The 16296-nt window shown below is 58.7% G+C and overlaps 2 protein-coding genes across 6 annotated transcripts; both read left to right on the top strand.

Annotated features, from left to right (window-relative positions):
• The first annotated feature begins 574 nt into the window (after positions 1-574).
• NPM3 (nucleophosmin/nucleoplasmin 3) lies at positions 575-2628 on the top strand. Of its 2 annotated transcripts, none has more exons than XM_032281391.1 (6): positions 575-728; positions 1036-1121; positions 1364-1483; positions 1598-1691; positions 2099-2226; positions 2473-2628. In XM_032281391.1, exons 1-5 carry the CDS (start codon positions 611-613, stop codon positions 2215-2217), a joined length of 537 nt encoding a protein of 178 aa, XP_032137282.1. In that variant the 5' UTR covers positions 575-610; the 3' UTR covers positions 2218-2226; positions 2473-2628. The 2 variants fall into 2 exon arrangements, with proteins under 2 accessions (XP_032137282.1, XP_032137281.1); XM_032281390.1 differs by having other exon boundaries at positions 2321-2628.
• Positions 2629-8130: 5502 nt separating this feature from the next.
• FGF8 (fibroblast growth factor 8) lies at positions 8131-14233 on the top strand. 4 transcript variants are annotated; one of them, XM_032281387.1, is made up of 6 exons: positions 8131-8367; positions 8460-8496; positions 9018-9104; positions 9355-9502; positions 12755-12861; positions 13690-14233. In XM_032281387.1, exons 1-6 carry the CDS (start codon positions 8336-8338, stop codon positions 13978-13980), a joined length of 702 nt encoding a protein of 233 aa, XP_032137278.1. In that variant the 5' UTR covers positions 8131-8335; the 3' UTR covers positions 13981-14233. The 4 variants fall into 4 exon arrangements, with proteins under 4 accessions (XP_032137278.1, XP_032137276.1, XP_032137280.1 ...); XM_032281385.1 differs by having other exon boundaries at positions 9322-9502; XM_032281389.1 differs by lacking the exon at positions 9018-9104.
• The last annotated feature ends 2063 nt before the right edge of the window (positions 14234-16296 follow it).

Raw genomic sequence — 16296 nt, 5'->3', positions numbered from 1 at the left:
GCGTGGGTCAGCCAGGAACAGCAACACATAAGCTAACTAGTCCTCTGCTGACAAGTGCCAGCAGCTAAGGCTCAGTGAAAGCATAGCAAGTTGCTGGGTCATTAGAGCAGGAAGCTTATCTAGGAGAGATTTATGAGACGACAGAAGTGTTGGGAGGGAAATTCTTGGCTCTCTTGAGGCAAAGACAATCTGCATTTCCTTTGATTGTAGCAGAAAAGCACTGCCCTGAACCCCGCCTTTGCTGCGAGGAGGCGTAAGAAGGGTTTACATTTTTATACCTGTACCTCCTTTAACGAAAGCTTACCCTGGGTTGGAAGAGTGTCTCCCAGGTAGCTCCGAGGAGCTAGGGAAGTGAACACCCTCATGGTAGCGGAAATGAGCAAGGATGTTAACATCAATCTCAAATCCATTTTTCTGTGATGTTAACTTCATTTCTCTTCAGTCTTGATACAATTGAGCAGAAGCTGCGGGCTCCGGTTAGGACTGCGGGGTCTCGGTTCTTTTTCTGTTTCAGGACTGAGCGTCTCCTTTAATGGGCGGGGCCGGAACTGACCGAGGGTCCCCGGCTTTGTGCGTGTCGGGGGCGGAGTTGGAAGAAGGCCCTTGCAGCATGGCCGCCGGCACTGCAGCTGCCTTAGCGTTTTTGAGTCAGGAGAGCCGAACGCGGGCCGGGGGTGTCGGGGGCCCGCGAGTCCCGGCCCCGGTCACTATAGACAGTTTTTTCTTCGGTATTGGGAAAGGGAGAAGTTGAGGGTGGTACTGGGGCGGGAATGCGGAGGGTTGCACGGCGTGGGTGTGGGCGGAGAGCTGCTTCTCTCTTCACGGAGGAGAGGGGTCTCGCACGCAGAGACTCAGCGGGCGGCGAGATCCCTGCCCCAGATGTGTTGGACGGGGCCCAGGTCCGAGAGCCCCAGGTGTTCTGAGAGAAGAGACCGGGGTGGAAGGAGGTCCGTCCGCCCAAGGGTACACGTGACGGTAGGTTGGTGACACCCCCCCGTACACACTCTAAGCCATACTCACTGTTATTTCTCCCAGGCTGTGAGCTCTCCGGCCACACCCGCTCCTTCACCTTTAAGGTAGAGGAAGAGGATGATGCAGAGCACGTGCTGGCATTGACCATGGTGAGGGGCTGGGGAGCGGGGTTTTAATGAATAAACCCTGGCAGGCTGTAGTGAGCCTCTACCCAAACCCCGAACCCCTTTTACTTGGAGTCACCTTCTTAGCCTGACCCCTGGCATGGGCGGCTCCCCCTGGCCAGGTTATACGGGACCTCTGAGGCTGGGCAGGTGCTAGGGTAGATGCCTTTACTCGTGGTGTCAACCCTTGCTTGAGGATACCCTGAGGCCCTGTGTACCCTTCCCAGCTCTGCCTCACCGAGGGAGCCAAAGACGAGTGTAATGTGGTAGAAGTTGTGGCCCGGAACCATGACCATCAGGAGATCGCAGTCCCTGTGGCCAACCTCAAGCTGTCCTGCCAACCCATGGTGAGTTCCCCGGCTCTGCCTTGGTGGTGGTGTTGGTGAGGGGTTGAGGACGTCAGATCACAGTGTGGGGTGGGCTAGGAGTGGACCGGGCCTTCATCCTTTTCTTCCTTCCAGCTCAGCCTGGATGATTTCCAGCTCCAACCACCTGTAACTTTCCGCCTGAAGTCGGGTTCCGGCCCTGTGAGGATCACTGGGCGGCACCAGATTGGTGAGAGGAGGGGAGAGCCCTCTCCTTTGCCTCCCGTGGACTCTCTCATCAAGCTTCCCCTACACTCCGCACTCCTGCCCCATCCCAGCCTCATCTCACGGTGCAGCCCCATACAGGCCTGCATGCCCTCCCAGCTGTACCCCGTGCATGACACCCCCTCCCCTTTCTGTCTACTCAAGCCTACCTCCTCCATGGAATATGGCCGGGCTTCTCCCGCTCCAGTGATGGGGACTCCTTTGGCTCTTTGTGACCCAGTTTAGGGTCTGAGGTTCTTCCCACCTAGCCCATAAGCACTGGGAGGTCAGGGTCCCTGCAAGCCTAGCACCACAGAGCATGAAGAAATGGCATGCAGTGTGAAAGGGTCTGGTCTTAACACTCCCTCCCTTTACTGCCTGTGTGTCCACCAGTTACGATGAGCAATGATATTTCTGAGGAGGAGATCGAGGAAGAGGAAGAGGACAGTGAGGAGGAGGAAGCTGAGCTGTGCCCCATCCTTCCTGCCAAAAAGCAGAGGGGCAGGCCCTAGCCCTCCTTGGTGAGTTGGGGGGAAGAGTACCCAGTAGGCTCTGGGAAGGGGCAGGAGAAGCGGGCGAGGGCCTACATGCTGATTCCTTGTTTGGTCTTCTCAGGTCAGTTCCATGCGCCACACACCGCCATGCACCCTGTTCCCCAACAAGTTTCAAGAATTGTAAATGTTTCTTCCTTGAAGAGGAGACCTTGGGTGGGGTTTGGGTGGGAGGGACTTGGGCATTGGTGCTAAGAGAGGGCCGGTGCTCCACAGGACCTTGGTTTTCTGGTCTTGCACCATGCCTGGGGCCTCTCTTCCTACCTGCCTGTGGGGATTGGAGGTTGGTGCCTGAAGCTCAGAACTACACATTTTTAACACTTTTTACATTTTTGGATAAAGGTTGAAATAAAGTGGTGTGGGATTTTTGCAGCCCTTGTGTGACTTCTTCCTGTGCTGGGTGATGTTTCCCTAGGGACCGCCAGGTGGCACTGTGGCAGCACCCAGGGTGGCCCTGGGCCTGGAGGAGGGTGGAGAACTGTGGGATCCTCTACCTTCAGGGCTGGGCCCCTGTCGCCTTGCTGGAAGGGTACCTCCCAACACTCAGCCCATTCCCATCCCTGCAGGTGGGGGAGGGCCATCGCAGGAGGTTATCAGCGTCCAAACAAGGGGTCTGGGCCTCTGTCAGCACTCAGGCTGATGGGCAGGGGGCAGATAAGCTGGCTTAGACAGCCTGAGGAATGTGCGTCCCTAGCCCCATGAGGGGCTCCAGCCCAGAGAGGGCCAGTGAGGGCAGGGCGGGACCAGGCTTCACTCCTCCTTTGAGCCTTGCTGGCCGTCTCTGAGCAGTGCTGGGCCCTTAGAAACCTGACTCCAGGGGCCAGATGGAGGGGACCAGCCAGATTGGGTGACAGGGAAACCAGAATCCGGGTGGCCTGGCATATGGGGGCAGAAAGAGGCCCCTGGGAATTGGCCTCCTGGACTAAGGGGTTCTTGTCTTCCACACATCTCCAGGTCTGAGGGTCTCTGGCACCTGGAATCCGGTAATTCTGGCACTTGGCTGCCTTTGTGCCAGGAAGAAGGGCACACCTGGTTTGAGGATGTGTGTGACCAGCTCTGGGGTCAGCAGTTCAGCAGCTGTGTTGGTGGGGGTGTGGGAGGGTTGTCAATGCCCACAAACAAACAAACAGAAAACGTTGCCTCCCCAGTCAGCCTGGGACCAGACAAGCTGAGGATGGACAGAGAACAGGGCCTGGTGGGGGTCAGGCCAACTCCCACCCCCAGCCTCTGGGCAAGGGGGAGGGGCCCTAGGTTCTCGTGGGCTGGTGGTTCTGGGGCAGGTGAGGTCAGTTTTTTTTTTTTTTTTTTTTTTTTTTTTGAGACGGAGTTTCGTTGCTGGTACCCAGGCTGGAGTGCAATGGCACGATCTCGGCTCACCGCAACCTCCGCCTCCTGGGTTCAGGCAATTCTCCTGCCTCAGCCTCCTGAGTAGCTGGGATTACAGGCACGCGCCACCATGCCCAGCTAATTTTTTGTATTTTTAGTAGAGACGGGGTTTCACCGTGTTGACCAGGATGGTCTCGATCTCTTGACCTCGTGATCCGCCCGCCTCGGCCTCCCAAAGTACTGGGATTACAGGCGTGAGCCACCGCGCCCGGCCAGGTGAGGTCAGTTTTGAAGACCGTACATCCGCGGTACCGACCCGCACGCTCCTCAGCGCACCCCTAGAGAAGGAGGTTTTCCCCAGCCCGTGGTGAGGAACTAGGGGTTCAACCCTCAACCTCCTTCCTCGAGTTGAGGACAAAAGGAGATGACGCCCGTCTGTGTTGCTGTGATCTGGGTCGCAGGCGCCCTTCTCCGCTCCAGAGAAACTCTGCTGAAAATGCTTCCCTGGGGAGCCCGGCGGAGGGGCCGCCTGACTGGGAACCATGGGTCTCGCTACGGCGCGCGGTCGGCAGGGAGAGTGAAGGCGGGGCTAGCGCCCTCTGGCGGATGAGGTTGAAGCCGCTAGCGGCCGTACCGCTCCTCCCGCCCTCTCTAGAGGCTGCGGGAGGGCGCCGTGGCGCCGGGACCTCCGGGTCCCGCCAGTACTCACTGGGCGGCCGAATCTTGAGCGGAGGGCGGGGGAATGCCATTGAAGCTTGCGTGTATGCGTGCGTACGTTCATTCATTCATTCGAAGAACTCGAGTTGGAGCGCGGAGTCGGGCCACGGCCCTCCTTTTTCCCTTCCTTCCTCCTCTTGGCTCCAGGCTCCCAAGTCCTCCGCACGTGCTTGGCAGGAGGTGCGGGAGACTGGCTGAGTGCCTCGCAGAGTCAGCTCGCCCGAGAGGCCTCCCTAGCTGACCAATCTACCCCCTGCGCGGCCCCGCCCCGATATTAACCCCACCCACCCCCCACGATGCCACTGATCGCTCCTTGCATTCCTCGTCAGTTTTCCGGGCCGGTGTCCTGGTGGGTGCAGGCCGGCGCCGAGCACGCTCCTGTCCGCAGTGGGGGCCCAATCCACATCAGCCTCTCGGCCAAGGAGTTTCTCGGCCGGTTGGGGCACCCCGCGGATGCAGCTGGGCATGGTTTTTTCCTCTCTACCCCTACTCCCTCCTCGAGGCCCCTTCTTTGCCCTTCAATGCACAGTAGGAGCGCTGCTGGCTCACTGTGGCCTCCGGGCGCTGGGGGATGAAGGCATATGTCCAAGTTGCCAACCGCTGGAGGAAGGGCAGGGTCCTATTGAGGGGCCGAAGGGGACGACTTCCAGACAGCGGCCGAAGTGCTTAACGTAGTCTTGGCGATTTGCATTTGAACGGTCAGCAGTGAGTCCGCGTCGCTTTGAACGCCCGGCGCAGGAAGCGCGCGTCGGAGTCTGCTGCGGTCCCCGGCGGGTGTGGATTCGAGGGGCCGGGGGCTGGGCTGGGATCGAGGGGTGCGTTTGGAAATAGGCTGAAAGAGTGTGTCTGGGACCCGGCGAGGGCGTGTCTGCGGAGAGGGGCCGTTTGTGTTGGCTAGGAGTGTGTGTTTGTGTTTGCAGGCGAGGGAGTGTGTGTCTGTGCGTGTGTGTGTTTGTGTTTTCGGAGTGTGGGGGCGGCCGGGAAAGGTGGCCGGGCTGTCACTCAGCGATCAGGTTGACAGGCGCTCCCTCATCTGGGCCCAGGAGCTCTGATTGCAGATTCGAGGAAACAAAATAGCAATTGTAATTACCGGGCTTTGATAAGATAAAGGAGGGAGGGAGCTGGCCGGGAGGCTAGCGAGCCAGAGAGGGAGGGAGCGGCCTGCGGGAGCCCGGCGGGACATTTGCATCTGTCAGTCACGGGTGTGCCCGAGCCGAGCCAGGTGCTTGCTCCTGGGGTGTCCCCATCTGCTCCTTTCCTCCACAGAGAGGAACTTTTGGGGAGATGAGAAGAATTTCAACGAAGTAGGTGAGGGTCCACTTCTCAGGAGGGTTTCCAAATCCAAATGTAAAGGAATCCTGGTCCAGCACAGGCTACCTGGCAGAGGCTGGGACAGAGCTGAAACTTGACCTCTGACCCTTCAGATCCCAGGACACCCATCTCCTCTGGGGCAGAGGAAGGAGGGTGGCTGAGGACCATTGAGGCTCAGCCCAGGGCTCTCAGGATCTTCTGGGGGCTCCACAACCGGAGCTGAATGCTGGTCTCTGCCAGGGGCTCTGCCCCATCCCCATTCCAGGGAGGGGAAGGTGCTTCTCTGGCTGTGACCCCAGGAACATGCACACACTGTTGGGGGTGGGTCACCCTCACCCCTGCCTGGGGCCTACTCCCTGCTCTGCTCATCACACTGATGTTCAGAGTCCATGGTGAGAGAAAGCCCGTTTCTCACAGGAAGTGCCTGCCCCCTGCTCTCTATCTCTCCATTCATTCATTTGTTCATCATATTCACAACTAAGCATGGTTGAGGGCTGCTGTGTACAGGGATGAGGGTAAGACCACGAGCAAACAGACATCGCCCTTGCCCTCTTAAAGCAGTGCAGAGAGGGAAATAGACACTCAAGGAATTGTGACTCAGGCCTTGCACAGAACACAGGGAAGGCAAGGGCTGGCTTGGGCTACGGCCACTTGAGCCCACCTGACTTACTTCTTCTGCCTCATGGGCTCACCTGCCCATGAGCTTCCGAGGAGACAGTGCCTGCCAAGCCTGTAGCAGATACAAGTGCTTATAACTCGTGGTGCTGCTGATGATAATCTATTGGGATAAGGTGAAGGCAGCTGTTCCTGGAGAAGCTGCAAATGAGCTGAAGTCTAAATGCTCAGCCACTTTCCCCATCACTCATTTATTCATTTCATTCATTCATTCATTCAATGAACTCAACTGCAGAACAATTCTATCCAGCATTGTGCCACGAGCTGTGATTTCTGAGCCCGTAAGACATGATTCTTGCCACAAGATCTGTGTGGGCAAGAGCCCACTGAACAGACTCCTGAGATGGCAAGTGTGCCCAGGAAGTCTACTTCTCTGAGGAGGGATAAGATCTTGGAACACACCCTCTAAGTCTTTTCCCATCTCTCCATTGCTCAGTGTTTTCATTGATGTCTAGGAGTCAGAAAAGATGTGGCCCCGGGAAAAGTGGGACACGGAACAGGGAGAGAGGCAGGGTCTGGTTGTGCCCCTGGACTAGGGCTGCCCACTCCCTTTGACCTACTGGCTTGCAGGGCCCACACCAAACCCTCCAGTCCTACCCCCAGAGACATGGAGGGTCAGTGGGGAAGGGTAAGTTGTGGGTAAGGGCAAGAGCCTGGTAGGGCATCACCTGCTCCTCACAGGATACCTGTCCCAGGACACCCTCTGCCCACCCAGGCTGCTCCCACAGAAGCAGTGTGGGGGCTCAGGGTTTCCAGAAACCTCAGGGGGGAAGCCACGAGATGAGGGGCTGGGAAAGGCTTAGACAAGTGCCTACCTTCTTGTCTGCCCCAGGCCCAGCTGACCAGCCCCTGCCTAGAATATAGTAGATGTGTAAATACCTGTGAAACGAAAAATGATTGGGGCTTTGAGGGGGAAAGGGCTGGGTGGCCTCCATCGAAGTCCCTTCCCCAAGGAAAAGCTGCTGAGAAGTTATTTTTGCCCCTGCTGCCTGCTGGGGTAGGGAGACAGTGGGTCCTGCCAGGCACCTCCTGGCTCCCTCTTCCACACAAGTGGCGCGGGGTGCCCCTCAAGCTTCAGGCTAGTGTGTGTGTGTGTGTGGTGAGGGGCACAGGGGAAGGGGGAATGGTGATAATGGAGTGGGGGGAGGGGAGGCATTTTTGGCTCCCAGGGCCTCCTCGGGAGACTGAGTGAGACTGGGGAGACCGGCAGGACCGGGCACGCGGCCGAAACAGGGGAGCGGGGTCCGGGTGGCACCGTCATGCACAGTGCCAGGGCTGGGTGCGCAACCCTTCACCGCACGGTTAACGGCGCTCCTAGCAGGCTGGCCTGGCAGGACACACAGTAGGTGGCTCTGAGACCAAGGCGTAGACTGGGAGGATGGAGCGGCCGGGCCCCGAGGCAGAAGACCCAGCCCCGCCGGACTCGGGCGCTCCGGGCGGTAGGGGAAGCCCCGGCCCAGGGTCTCCCGGCCCCGCAGAGCCCGAAGCACCAGTCGCCCCCATCCCTGCGCATCAGGGCCCCGAGAGCTCGCGGGGGGCAGGCCGGGGATAGGGGGAGGCGCCCAGACCGGCCGCCCCCGCCCCTCCCGCGGGTCTCCAGACCCCTCCCCTAGCCCAGACCCCCAATCCTGGACCCGTCGGCCGCCCCGCCCCGGCCGCCCCGCCCCCGCCCCGGGCTGCGTCCAGGCCCCAGTTCCCAGCCGGGGGCTGCGGGCTCCCGCCGCCCGCCCCGCGCTCCCCCCTCGCGCCCGGTGCGGCGCCCCCCGCCCCCACCCCTCCCCGCCCTCCCACCTCCCCACCCACCCCGCCGGCCCGTGACCCTCCCGCCCGCTCCGGCTCCCGAGCAGCCTGCGGCCACCGGCTCCGGCAGCGGCGCACAGCGACTCGGCGCGGCGCGGCGAGCACGACGTTCCACGGGACCTGCGAAGCCGCGTTGCGATCGCCGCCGGCCTCCGGCACCCGCACCCTCTCCGCCTGCGCCCCGCTCCGCGCGTCCCTCCGCGGGACGGCGTGATCCCGCCGGGCTCTCGGTGCCCCGGGGCCGCGCGCAATGGGCAGCCCCCGCTCCGCGCTGAGCTGCCTGTGAGTACCGCGCCGCCCTGCCCCGCCGCCCGCCCGCGGCGCCCCTCGCCTCACCCGCGCCTCTCTCTCCCGCCCGCTTTTGTCTCCCACAGGCTGTTGCACTTGCTGGTCCTCTGCCTGCAAGCCCAGGTGAGGAGCGCTGCGAGGATGCGGGGGCCGGGCGGGCCGGCGGGAGACCCGGGTGGGCAGCACCGGGCGGGGGCACCGGGACTGACCCTGTGGCCGGCGCGGGAGGGCTGAGGGCACCTTAGAAACCCAGCCCCGAGCCACCCTGAGGAGGGAGCTGAGGCACAGAGAGGTAGCGCCCTGCCTGAGGTCACACAGCGAATGAGTGGCCAGGATAGGAGCGCAGGTCTCGGAGCCCAGCACTGTCCCCCACAAATCCTCGCCGGCTGGGGCATAGGGAACACCCGGCCGCCGAGGAAGGCGGCAGCCGGGACTAGGGGATGGATGTTCGATGTCAGGGGAAGCCGGGTGACTGCAGCAGAGACTCTCTCCGCGTCCCTCGGGGGAGTTTGCGACCGGCTTGGCTCAATGATCGGGTGCCCAGGTCCCCTGCATTCTCAACATTTGCTCCGTAAATTTGTCTTTATAAATGTCAGGGGTCGGGAAGCGCTGCCTCCCTACTTAAAAGCGCCCTGCTCCTCTAGGAAGGCCCCGGCAGAGGCCCTGCGCTGGGCAGGGAGCTCGCTTCCCTGTTCCAGGCTGGCCGGGAGCCCCAGGGTGTCTCCCAACAGGTGGGTCCAGCTTCTCCCCGGGGCTCGTTTATCTTGGGCTGGGTCTGCCCGACTTGCCTGGGTGGGGGATGGTGGCCTGGGGTGGCATGTTGGGGGAACCCCTAGCACCTGCTGGCGGCTTGGGGCAGTGAGGGGGACGCAGGGTGATGGGGCCACTCGGGCCCCTGGGCGGAGTAGCATTATAATGGAGTGTTGTGTATTTTTCAATTTCCTAAAGGTAACTGTTCAGTCCTCACCTAATTTTACACAGCATGTGAGGGAGCAGAGCCTGGTGACGGATCAGCTCAGCCGACGCCTCATCCGGACCTACCAGCTCTACAGCCGCACCAGCGGGAAGCACGTGCAGGTCCTGGCCAACAAGCGCATCAACGCCATGGCAGAGGACGGCGACCCCTTCGGTAAGGCACACTGAAGGTCGCTTGTGGCATGCGCGGCGCCTGGATTGCAAGCCCCAACTGCACTGGCCGGAGGCCTGTGGGGTCCCCAGCCCAGAAGGGAAGGAGTTAAGGCAGAAAGGTGTCTTGAGGGTCAGCTGGGGAAGAGAGGGCTGGGGAAAGGGCATTGGGGAGTAGTACTTGGCCACAGGTGCCCCTATCCTGCCCAGCAAATGAATGAATCTAGGAATCTCCCTTTTTGCCTCCCGGCTTCATACACCCCTCCCCAGCTGCAGGTGGAGGCTAGGGGTTCTGGGGAGGGGGCCCAGGTTTAAGGGAAGCTCTTGAAAGAGGATATGTCGCCAGGCCCCACAAAAGGAGAGTGGGAAAGAGAAGGGAGAAAAATCCCCTTAACTCTCCCATGTGGAAAAGGGGGTTGCTGGGAACCTTTAAATACTTTGATCAGAAGGGTCAATTACACGTGGGGACTGGGCTTGGAATGGGGCTCTCTCTGCTCCACTCTCCCAGGAACCCAGGGGGCTGGGGCAGGACTCCTGGCTCCCTGTGGGGTGGCGAGTGCGGGGAGCTACTGCCGGCAGGGAGGCCAAGGACTGATTGATTTCTAAAACATTCAATATTCCTGTCTTGAAACAGGGCCAATTTCCAAAGTCCTGGATGTACCAGGAGAAAAGCAAGCCCTCTGGGCGGCTGGTGTTGTTTTTAGAGAGGGATTATTGTGAGTTTAAAAACCTTTAAATAATGACCACGTTAAACAAGCATGAAAGGAGAGGGGAAGACTCTATTAAAATGTAATAAAAAGGTGAAGCATTTTAAGAGCTAAGAAGAAAAATGAAGAATGATATAAAACAGAAAAAGAGGGAGCTTTTTTTCAGATGTGGAGTTTGAAAGGAGTTTCAAGTCTGTAAATGTTAAAAAAGAGGTTCAAGATTGTTCTCTCTGAATCTCTGGAGAGACCCCCGCGTCTGGCAGAGCGATTAAAACTCTTCTTACTTTCACCTTTTTTAACATTTCCTGAATACTTTCTCCTCTTCTTGAGCCAGTTTGGGGGATCGACTATGTCTCGCTGCATTTTTTCTGCATCGACGTAGCTGACTTCCCTTCAAAGCTGGAGGAGGAGGCATAATTTTCCTGGGATAAATCTGTCACTGGGGTGGAAGAATAGGTTTGAAAATGTTAAGCTTTCCAAAAGCCCAGTCGGGAGAGCTGCTGTAAACTGCGGCCCCAGCTCCCCAGATCGGAGCAGATTCCACAACCGGGGAGAGAGGGGGCTCTCTGGGGTGGGGGTGGGGGCAGCCTGCCCGGTGGCCGAGCTTCCCTGCTGGGCTGGCAGAGCAGCCCTACCGTCCCTTTGTCCCTCCAAACTGGCTGCTTGCTGCCCTTCTCAGCTTCCAAGGAGAAGGAGCGAATGCCTGGCTCTTCCAGGGTTTGCTCTCTCGGAGCAAATGGCCCAGCATCCTTGGATTTTGGGGAGGGAAGCAGAACACATGCTGGTGTGGGGGAATTTGTCTTCAGACATCAGAGGAAGTCTGATGCCCATTTCTCTCCTGGGCCATATAGGAGGTTTCCCACCTTCCCTAGTCCCTGCCCCATGGCAGCATAGGCACTGGAGGCCCTAAGAACAGAGGCTCAGGGCATTTGGCCAGGACAGGAGGAGTCTGGGGAGAACAGCAGAGAGGTCTCAATGGCTTCTTCACCCGCTGCAGGATGAAGGAGGACACAGAGGCACCTCCTTCACCCCTGCCTGCCACATCTGGCCAGTATCCCCAGAGTGGCATCCTCTCACTCCTTCTCCAGTCAGCAGCCTTCCTGGCTGGCCCTTAAAAATAGCCGCTTCTTGCTGTGGAAGGCAACGCAGGAGAGGGATGAGACTGGCTAGGTCCAGGGGGAGGTGGGCGGGCAGGGAGGTGACAGCTGCATTTCCCCTGCTGACTTGGGGCCAGACTGGGGGCTTGGCCAATGGGTCCCAGCATAGCATCTATGTGAAGGGGGGTAGTTACAGGCTGGGCAGTGATGGCTGCCTTGCTGACCTCAGTGCCCCCAACCCCTGCCACGGGTTTCAGGGACAGAGGAGGTACCATGTGTCAATGCAGGCTAAGCCCAGAACTGCTTTCTCAAGGAGTGGAGAGGCTAGGCTCTGCGACAGGGAGGGCAGGAAAGCCAGTATCTCTGTCCCTTCCCAAACAGTGGAGTCCACCTCACTACTTTCTTGGGAACAGCCACAGAAGCCTGTCCCATTCACCTAGCTATGCAAACCTCTCTGTAAGACCTCTGCAAACCTCTTACAGAGAGGTTTGCATAGCTAGGTGAATGGGACAGGCTTCTGTGGCAAGTTGGCTGTCTTAGGGAAAGGGAGTGGGGAAGGAGGCACAGAATTCAGCCTTGCTTCCCGACCTCCAGACTAAGAGGTTAGTGGCCCGATTCTCCCTCCTCCTCACCCACAGAAGGTATTTGGTCCCTGGGGTGAGAAGCCCAGCTGTGATGAGGCTGAAAGAGAAAAGAGAGAAAAAATGATTGAGTTGTTGATTTCTGGACACTGGGGCTGGGGACCCTTGTGACTGGGAAGCCACAGGGAAGAGGCAGGATCCTCCTGGCACGTGTCTGAGGTTCTGGGAAACCAGCCTGCTTTGGGCCATGTGTTTAGATGGAGCGGTCTCCATCTCTAGCACGTTCTCAGCAGAGCAGAGCCTGGCAGGGTTCAGGGGCTGGAGGGTGTCGGAAGCTATGAGTTAGAACCCAAACTGGCAGGAACAGGAGAGAATGCTTTTATCTTTGGCCCTGGGACTGGAGGTCACCACTGCACCCAGATGTTTGTAATGACCTGTGAGGCATCTGCACATAATATTCGGAGTTGGAAGTCTCCTCGGAGATCTTTTGATTAGCCGTGGAACTCTGATCAAATTAAATTTTACTTGGAGCCTCAATCTAAGAGACATCACTGTCTGGTTTAAAAAGAGGGTGGAAGGAATAGCACTTTAGCTTTTTCAGTCTGATAGTCCCAAGACCTCTCTTGAGAACCCAGTTTGAAAACCATGATCCCATCCACTACCCTCTGTAAACCCAGGGGCGGGGCCTGAGGTCCAGAAAATCACCTTGCCCTTTCGCTGGGTTGCACAGCATGGTAGTAGCTGGGCTGGAGCTGAAGTTCATGTTTTGGGTTCTTGCTCTTTGGAGCAGTTGCTGCTGGGCTGTGACAAGTGTGTGGACCAGCTGGGGTCAGGGATCTGCCAATAACCATCCTCCTACCTTCTCTGACAGCAAAGCTCATTGTGGAGACAGACACCTTTGGAAGCAGAGTTCGAGTCCGAGGAGCTGAGACAGGCCTCTACATCTGCATGAACAAGAAGGGGAAGCTGATTGCCAAGGTGAGGCCCTGGCAGGCAGGTGTGGTTTGCAGGACCTGGGGGCCGGCTTGGGCTGGCTGGACTCCTCCAGGACAGTCCTGTGCTCTGATCCGAACAAGGTGGCCAGAGGGACACAGGGCTGTCTTGGGGTTACCTCGTGATGGGGTGCGGGGGTGAGGGTGAGAGATGAAAAGCTATAAAAGGCAAAGGAGGAAGAACGAAGGCTAGGGAAGGGGCTGGGGGGGTTTGGTAAATTCCATATATCTTTTTAACAAATCACCAAATTGCTTTGCTATTATGTCCAATTACATGGTACCAGCATTTGGAATGTTCAGTAAGCCGCACGCCCGGCCCCTCGGCCAAGCTCTAAAATGGCCCCATTAGTCACGGCTCCTCTCCAGCCTCGAGCGCCCCGCTTCCTGGGCTTCTGGGGCTGGGGTCTCAGCGTCTCCTCCCAGGCTTCCCCTCCCCCATAGGGTGGCTGCCCTGGGGCCAGGGAGCCAAAGTCCTGAGGGGATGAGAGGGGCAGGTGGGGAGACGGGTGGCCAGACTGGTGGGCAGGAGGCCAGAGCAGGCAGGCTCTGGGCCCTTTCTCTGCTTCTGTGAGTTGGGGCCCAGCCCCTCCGTAGACAACCATGTGTCACTGCTGCCTGGGAGGACAGGAAGTTGCCGGGTGGGCTGCGGGTTGTGAGGGATTAGAGAGCGGGTGCCCAGGCAGGGGGTGGGGCTGCGGCTCCTGCCCACCTCGCCATCTGCTGGGGTGCCCACCTGCTGTCTGGGGCCGCTCGCCCTCTGCCTCTGCAGGGGGGGTGGGCTCTGTAACGTGGTGTCTGGCTCCCCTACCTGCAGAGCAACGGCAAAGGCAAGGACTGCGTCTTCACGGAGATCGTGCTGGAGAACAACTACACCGCCCTGCAGAATGCCAAGTACGAGGGCTGGTACATGGCCTTCACCCGCAAGGGCCGGCCCCGCAAGGGCTCCAAGACAAGGCAGCACCAGCGCGAGGTCCACTTCATGAAGCGGCTGCCCCGAGGCCACCACACCACTGAGCAGAGCCTGCGCTTCGAGTTCCTCAACTACCCTCCCTTCACGCGCAGCCTTCGTGGCAGCCAGAGGACTTGGGCCGCCGAGCCCCGATAGGTGCTACCCGGCTCTCCCCCAGCGCCAGACCACAGAGAAGCGCATCCTGATGGGCACCCAAAACTCATGCCAGAGGAGCCCTGTGCTGCTGCAGGCCGGGGCGGGGCTGGGGGAGCCCTGGGTTCCGGTTGTGGATATTGTTTGCTGTTGGGTTTTTGCTGTTTTTTTTTTTTGTTTTTTTTTTTAAACAAAAGAGAGGCTCTATTTTTGTATTCCACTTGGCTGTAGTGTCTGTCTTCTTAACTCTCAGAAAGCCCCATCGGTGGCCTAGACTGGGATTCCGGCTGGGGGTTCGGGGGGTACAGGGGGCTTTCTCTAGCCTGTGCTGCTGAGGCCCCAGCACCTGCAGGGCCAGCTGGCTGGGCAGCCAGGGACTCCACTGCACCCCCAGGTGGGGCAGGAAGGAAAGGACTGTGACATAGGCCAGTCCTTCTAGAAGTGGGTATCAGACTGGTTGCTATTAAATGATTGAAATAGTTATTTAACTTGCATATTAAAAATGTGTGCTGGAGAGTGAGTCCTGCCTGGGACCACCCCTTCCCCCAACCTGGCCGCAGCTGGTGGGTGGCTAGGAGACGCAGATAACCAGGCACCAGCTCTGATCACAGACTCCCTCCAGCCTAAGGACCCATGCCTGTCACCCGTCCCCATCACTGTCACTCGAGGGGTTTTCCTGCAAGGACAGAAGCAGGGAAGGGGGCAAGAAGAGGCTTTTAGCTACTCCTTGGAGCTCTCAGACGTGGACCTCCTAGCACTTCACAGGGGTCATTGCTAACACATCCCCAGGCCACTTCAGGGCCAGAAATAATAGGCATGCCAGGACAGAACCTGTAGTCGTGGATTTAATCCTTTTCCAAACAGCGCCTCTCTGGGTGCCTAGGTCCATGCGGGAGGCAGGTTAGACATTCCAGAACTGGTTCTTTCTGATAATCAGGCTCCAGAAAATGAAAGAAAAGAGCAGCTGCCAGGGTCCAAGGTAGGGGCGTATTGGAGGGGGACCGCTAAGACTGGTGTTGACGATTGTGACATGGAACAAGGGTTAACCTTGGGTGATCTGGTTAGATAGCTGTGGGCAGAAAGCACGGAGCTCAGGTGTGTGGAAGGGCCCAGGGGACTGTCTTCCAAGAGGCTGCCCACCTCAGAGGAGAGGAGCTGGGCACGGAGGAGCTGGGACCAGAAGGGAAGGTCTTAGGCCCAGCCCAGGACTAAAGGCAGTCATGGCCTTGGGGAGAAGCAGCAGGCCACATGGGGAGTAGACTTGGGAGGGAAGGAGGGAGGGCTGCTGTGGGAGTGGTGGAGCAGGTCCTGGTGTGGACAGAGAAGGGAATGAGTGAGGGTGCAGGAGTGTGTCTGCATGTGGACTGGTCCCAACACACTGAGGGAGAGCCCAGGCCCCGTGGCAGTTTCCTGAGCGCAGAGCTGGCCCAGCCTTCATCACTGAGTCCTCCCATTGCAGCTGCTCCTTCTGCCTTCCTTATGGGTGCCCCTGGGCTGGTCCCACAGCCCAGCTACTGGGCCAGTCCGGAAACCTCATTCCTCTAGGGCTCTGTCCATTGGCATCTCCTGGGGTAGGGAGAACCCAAAGCTTCCTCCCAGAGTTTCAGGCCCAAGTCCCAGGCTTGGCCCACCCCGAGGGATCAGGAATTTCAAGGCTCAGTGGGAAGCTTGGCAGTAGAGAGACTGGTCTGTCCACCCCCCTCTCGTGGCCTGCCACAGGGGGTGAGGGGGTCTGGATAGAGTGGGTTTCTCCTGGTGCGTAGACACTGTGACGTGGGGAAGGGGCTCTGGACGTTTCTCTTCCAGTTCCCCCAACTCCTAGTGCCTCCTCCTTGGTTCCCTTCCCCCTTTAATTAATTCTGGGTGAGCAGCCTGGCTTTATTGTGCAAGGAGCTGGGGTCTCACTGTGGGAAAAGTCACACCTTCTGAGCAGCTTCTGATGCCATGCAAATGAAGGGACCGTCCAGGAAACGCTTTCATCTGCACGGTCGCCTGTCCAGCCCCCAGCCCAGTAATTATCCACATTTCATTTGTTTGAGAGCAATTCCTGGGGGAAAGCCCTGGGTTGGAGGGAGTCTGGGGGTGGTGGTGGAATGTCAGGCTCTCTCTGCCTGTGATCCTGGCCACAACATGAGACCAGGCTGGGCCAAGGCTGGTCACTGGCTAGTCTAATGCTAGTCCTCAAGACCCCAGGCTGGGGATGCCTGAGTCATCCAGGGTGGCGGCGGTGGGATTGTGCCATGTTTGCATCTTGGAAGAAGAGGAGAGCTTTCCAGAGAGCCAGATCTGCCTTCTAGAGAGGAAAGAGACACCTGGATG

Source organism: Sapajus apella, unplaced genomic scaffold, assembly GCF_009761245.1.
Source record: "Sapajus apella isolate SASKATOON/1434 unplaced genomic scaffold, GSC_monkey_1.0 scaffold13, whole genome shotgun sequence".
Lineage (NCBI taxonomy): Eukaryota > Metazoa > Chordata > Mammalia > Primates > Cebidae > Sapajus > Sapajus apella.
Note: the sequence above shows the minus strand (reverse complement) of the source record. Positions and strands in the feature narration are given on the sequence as shown.

Coding starts and splice junctions, on each gene's coding strand:
- NPM3 (XM_032281391.1), top strand. CDS start 611: ATGGCCGCCGGCACTGCAGCTGCCTTAGCGTTTTTGAGTCAGGAGAGC. Junction 729..1,035: donor TATAGACAGTTTTTTCTTCG/GTATTGGGAAAG, acceptor TATTTCTCCCAG/GCTGTGAGCTCTCCGGCCAC. Junction 1,484..1,597: donor AGCTGTCCTGCCAACCCATG/GTGAGTTCCCCG, acceptor TCTTCCTTCCAG/CTCAGCCTGGATGATTTCCA.
- FGF8 (XM_032281385.1), top strand. CDS start 8,336: ATGGGCAGCCCCCGCTCCGCGCTGAGCTGCCT. Junction 9,105..9,321: donor CCCAGGGTGTCTCCCAACAG/GTGGGTCCAGCT, acceptor AATTTCCTAAAG/GTAACTGTTCAGTCCTCACC. Junction 9,503..12,754: donor AGAGGACGGCGACCCCTTCG/GTAAGGCACACT, acceptor CTTCTCTGACAG/CAAAGCTCATTGTGGAGACA.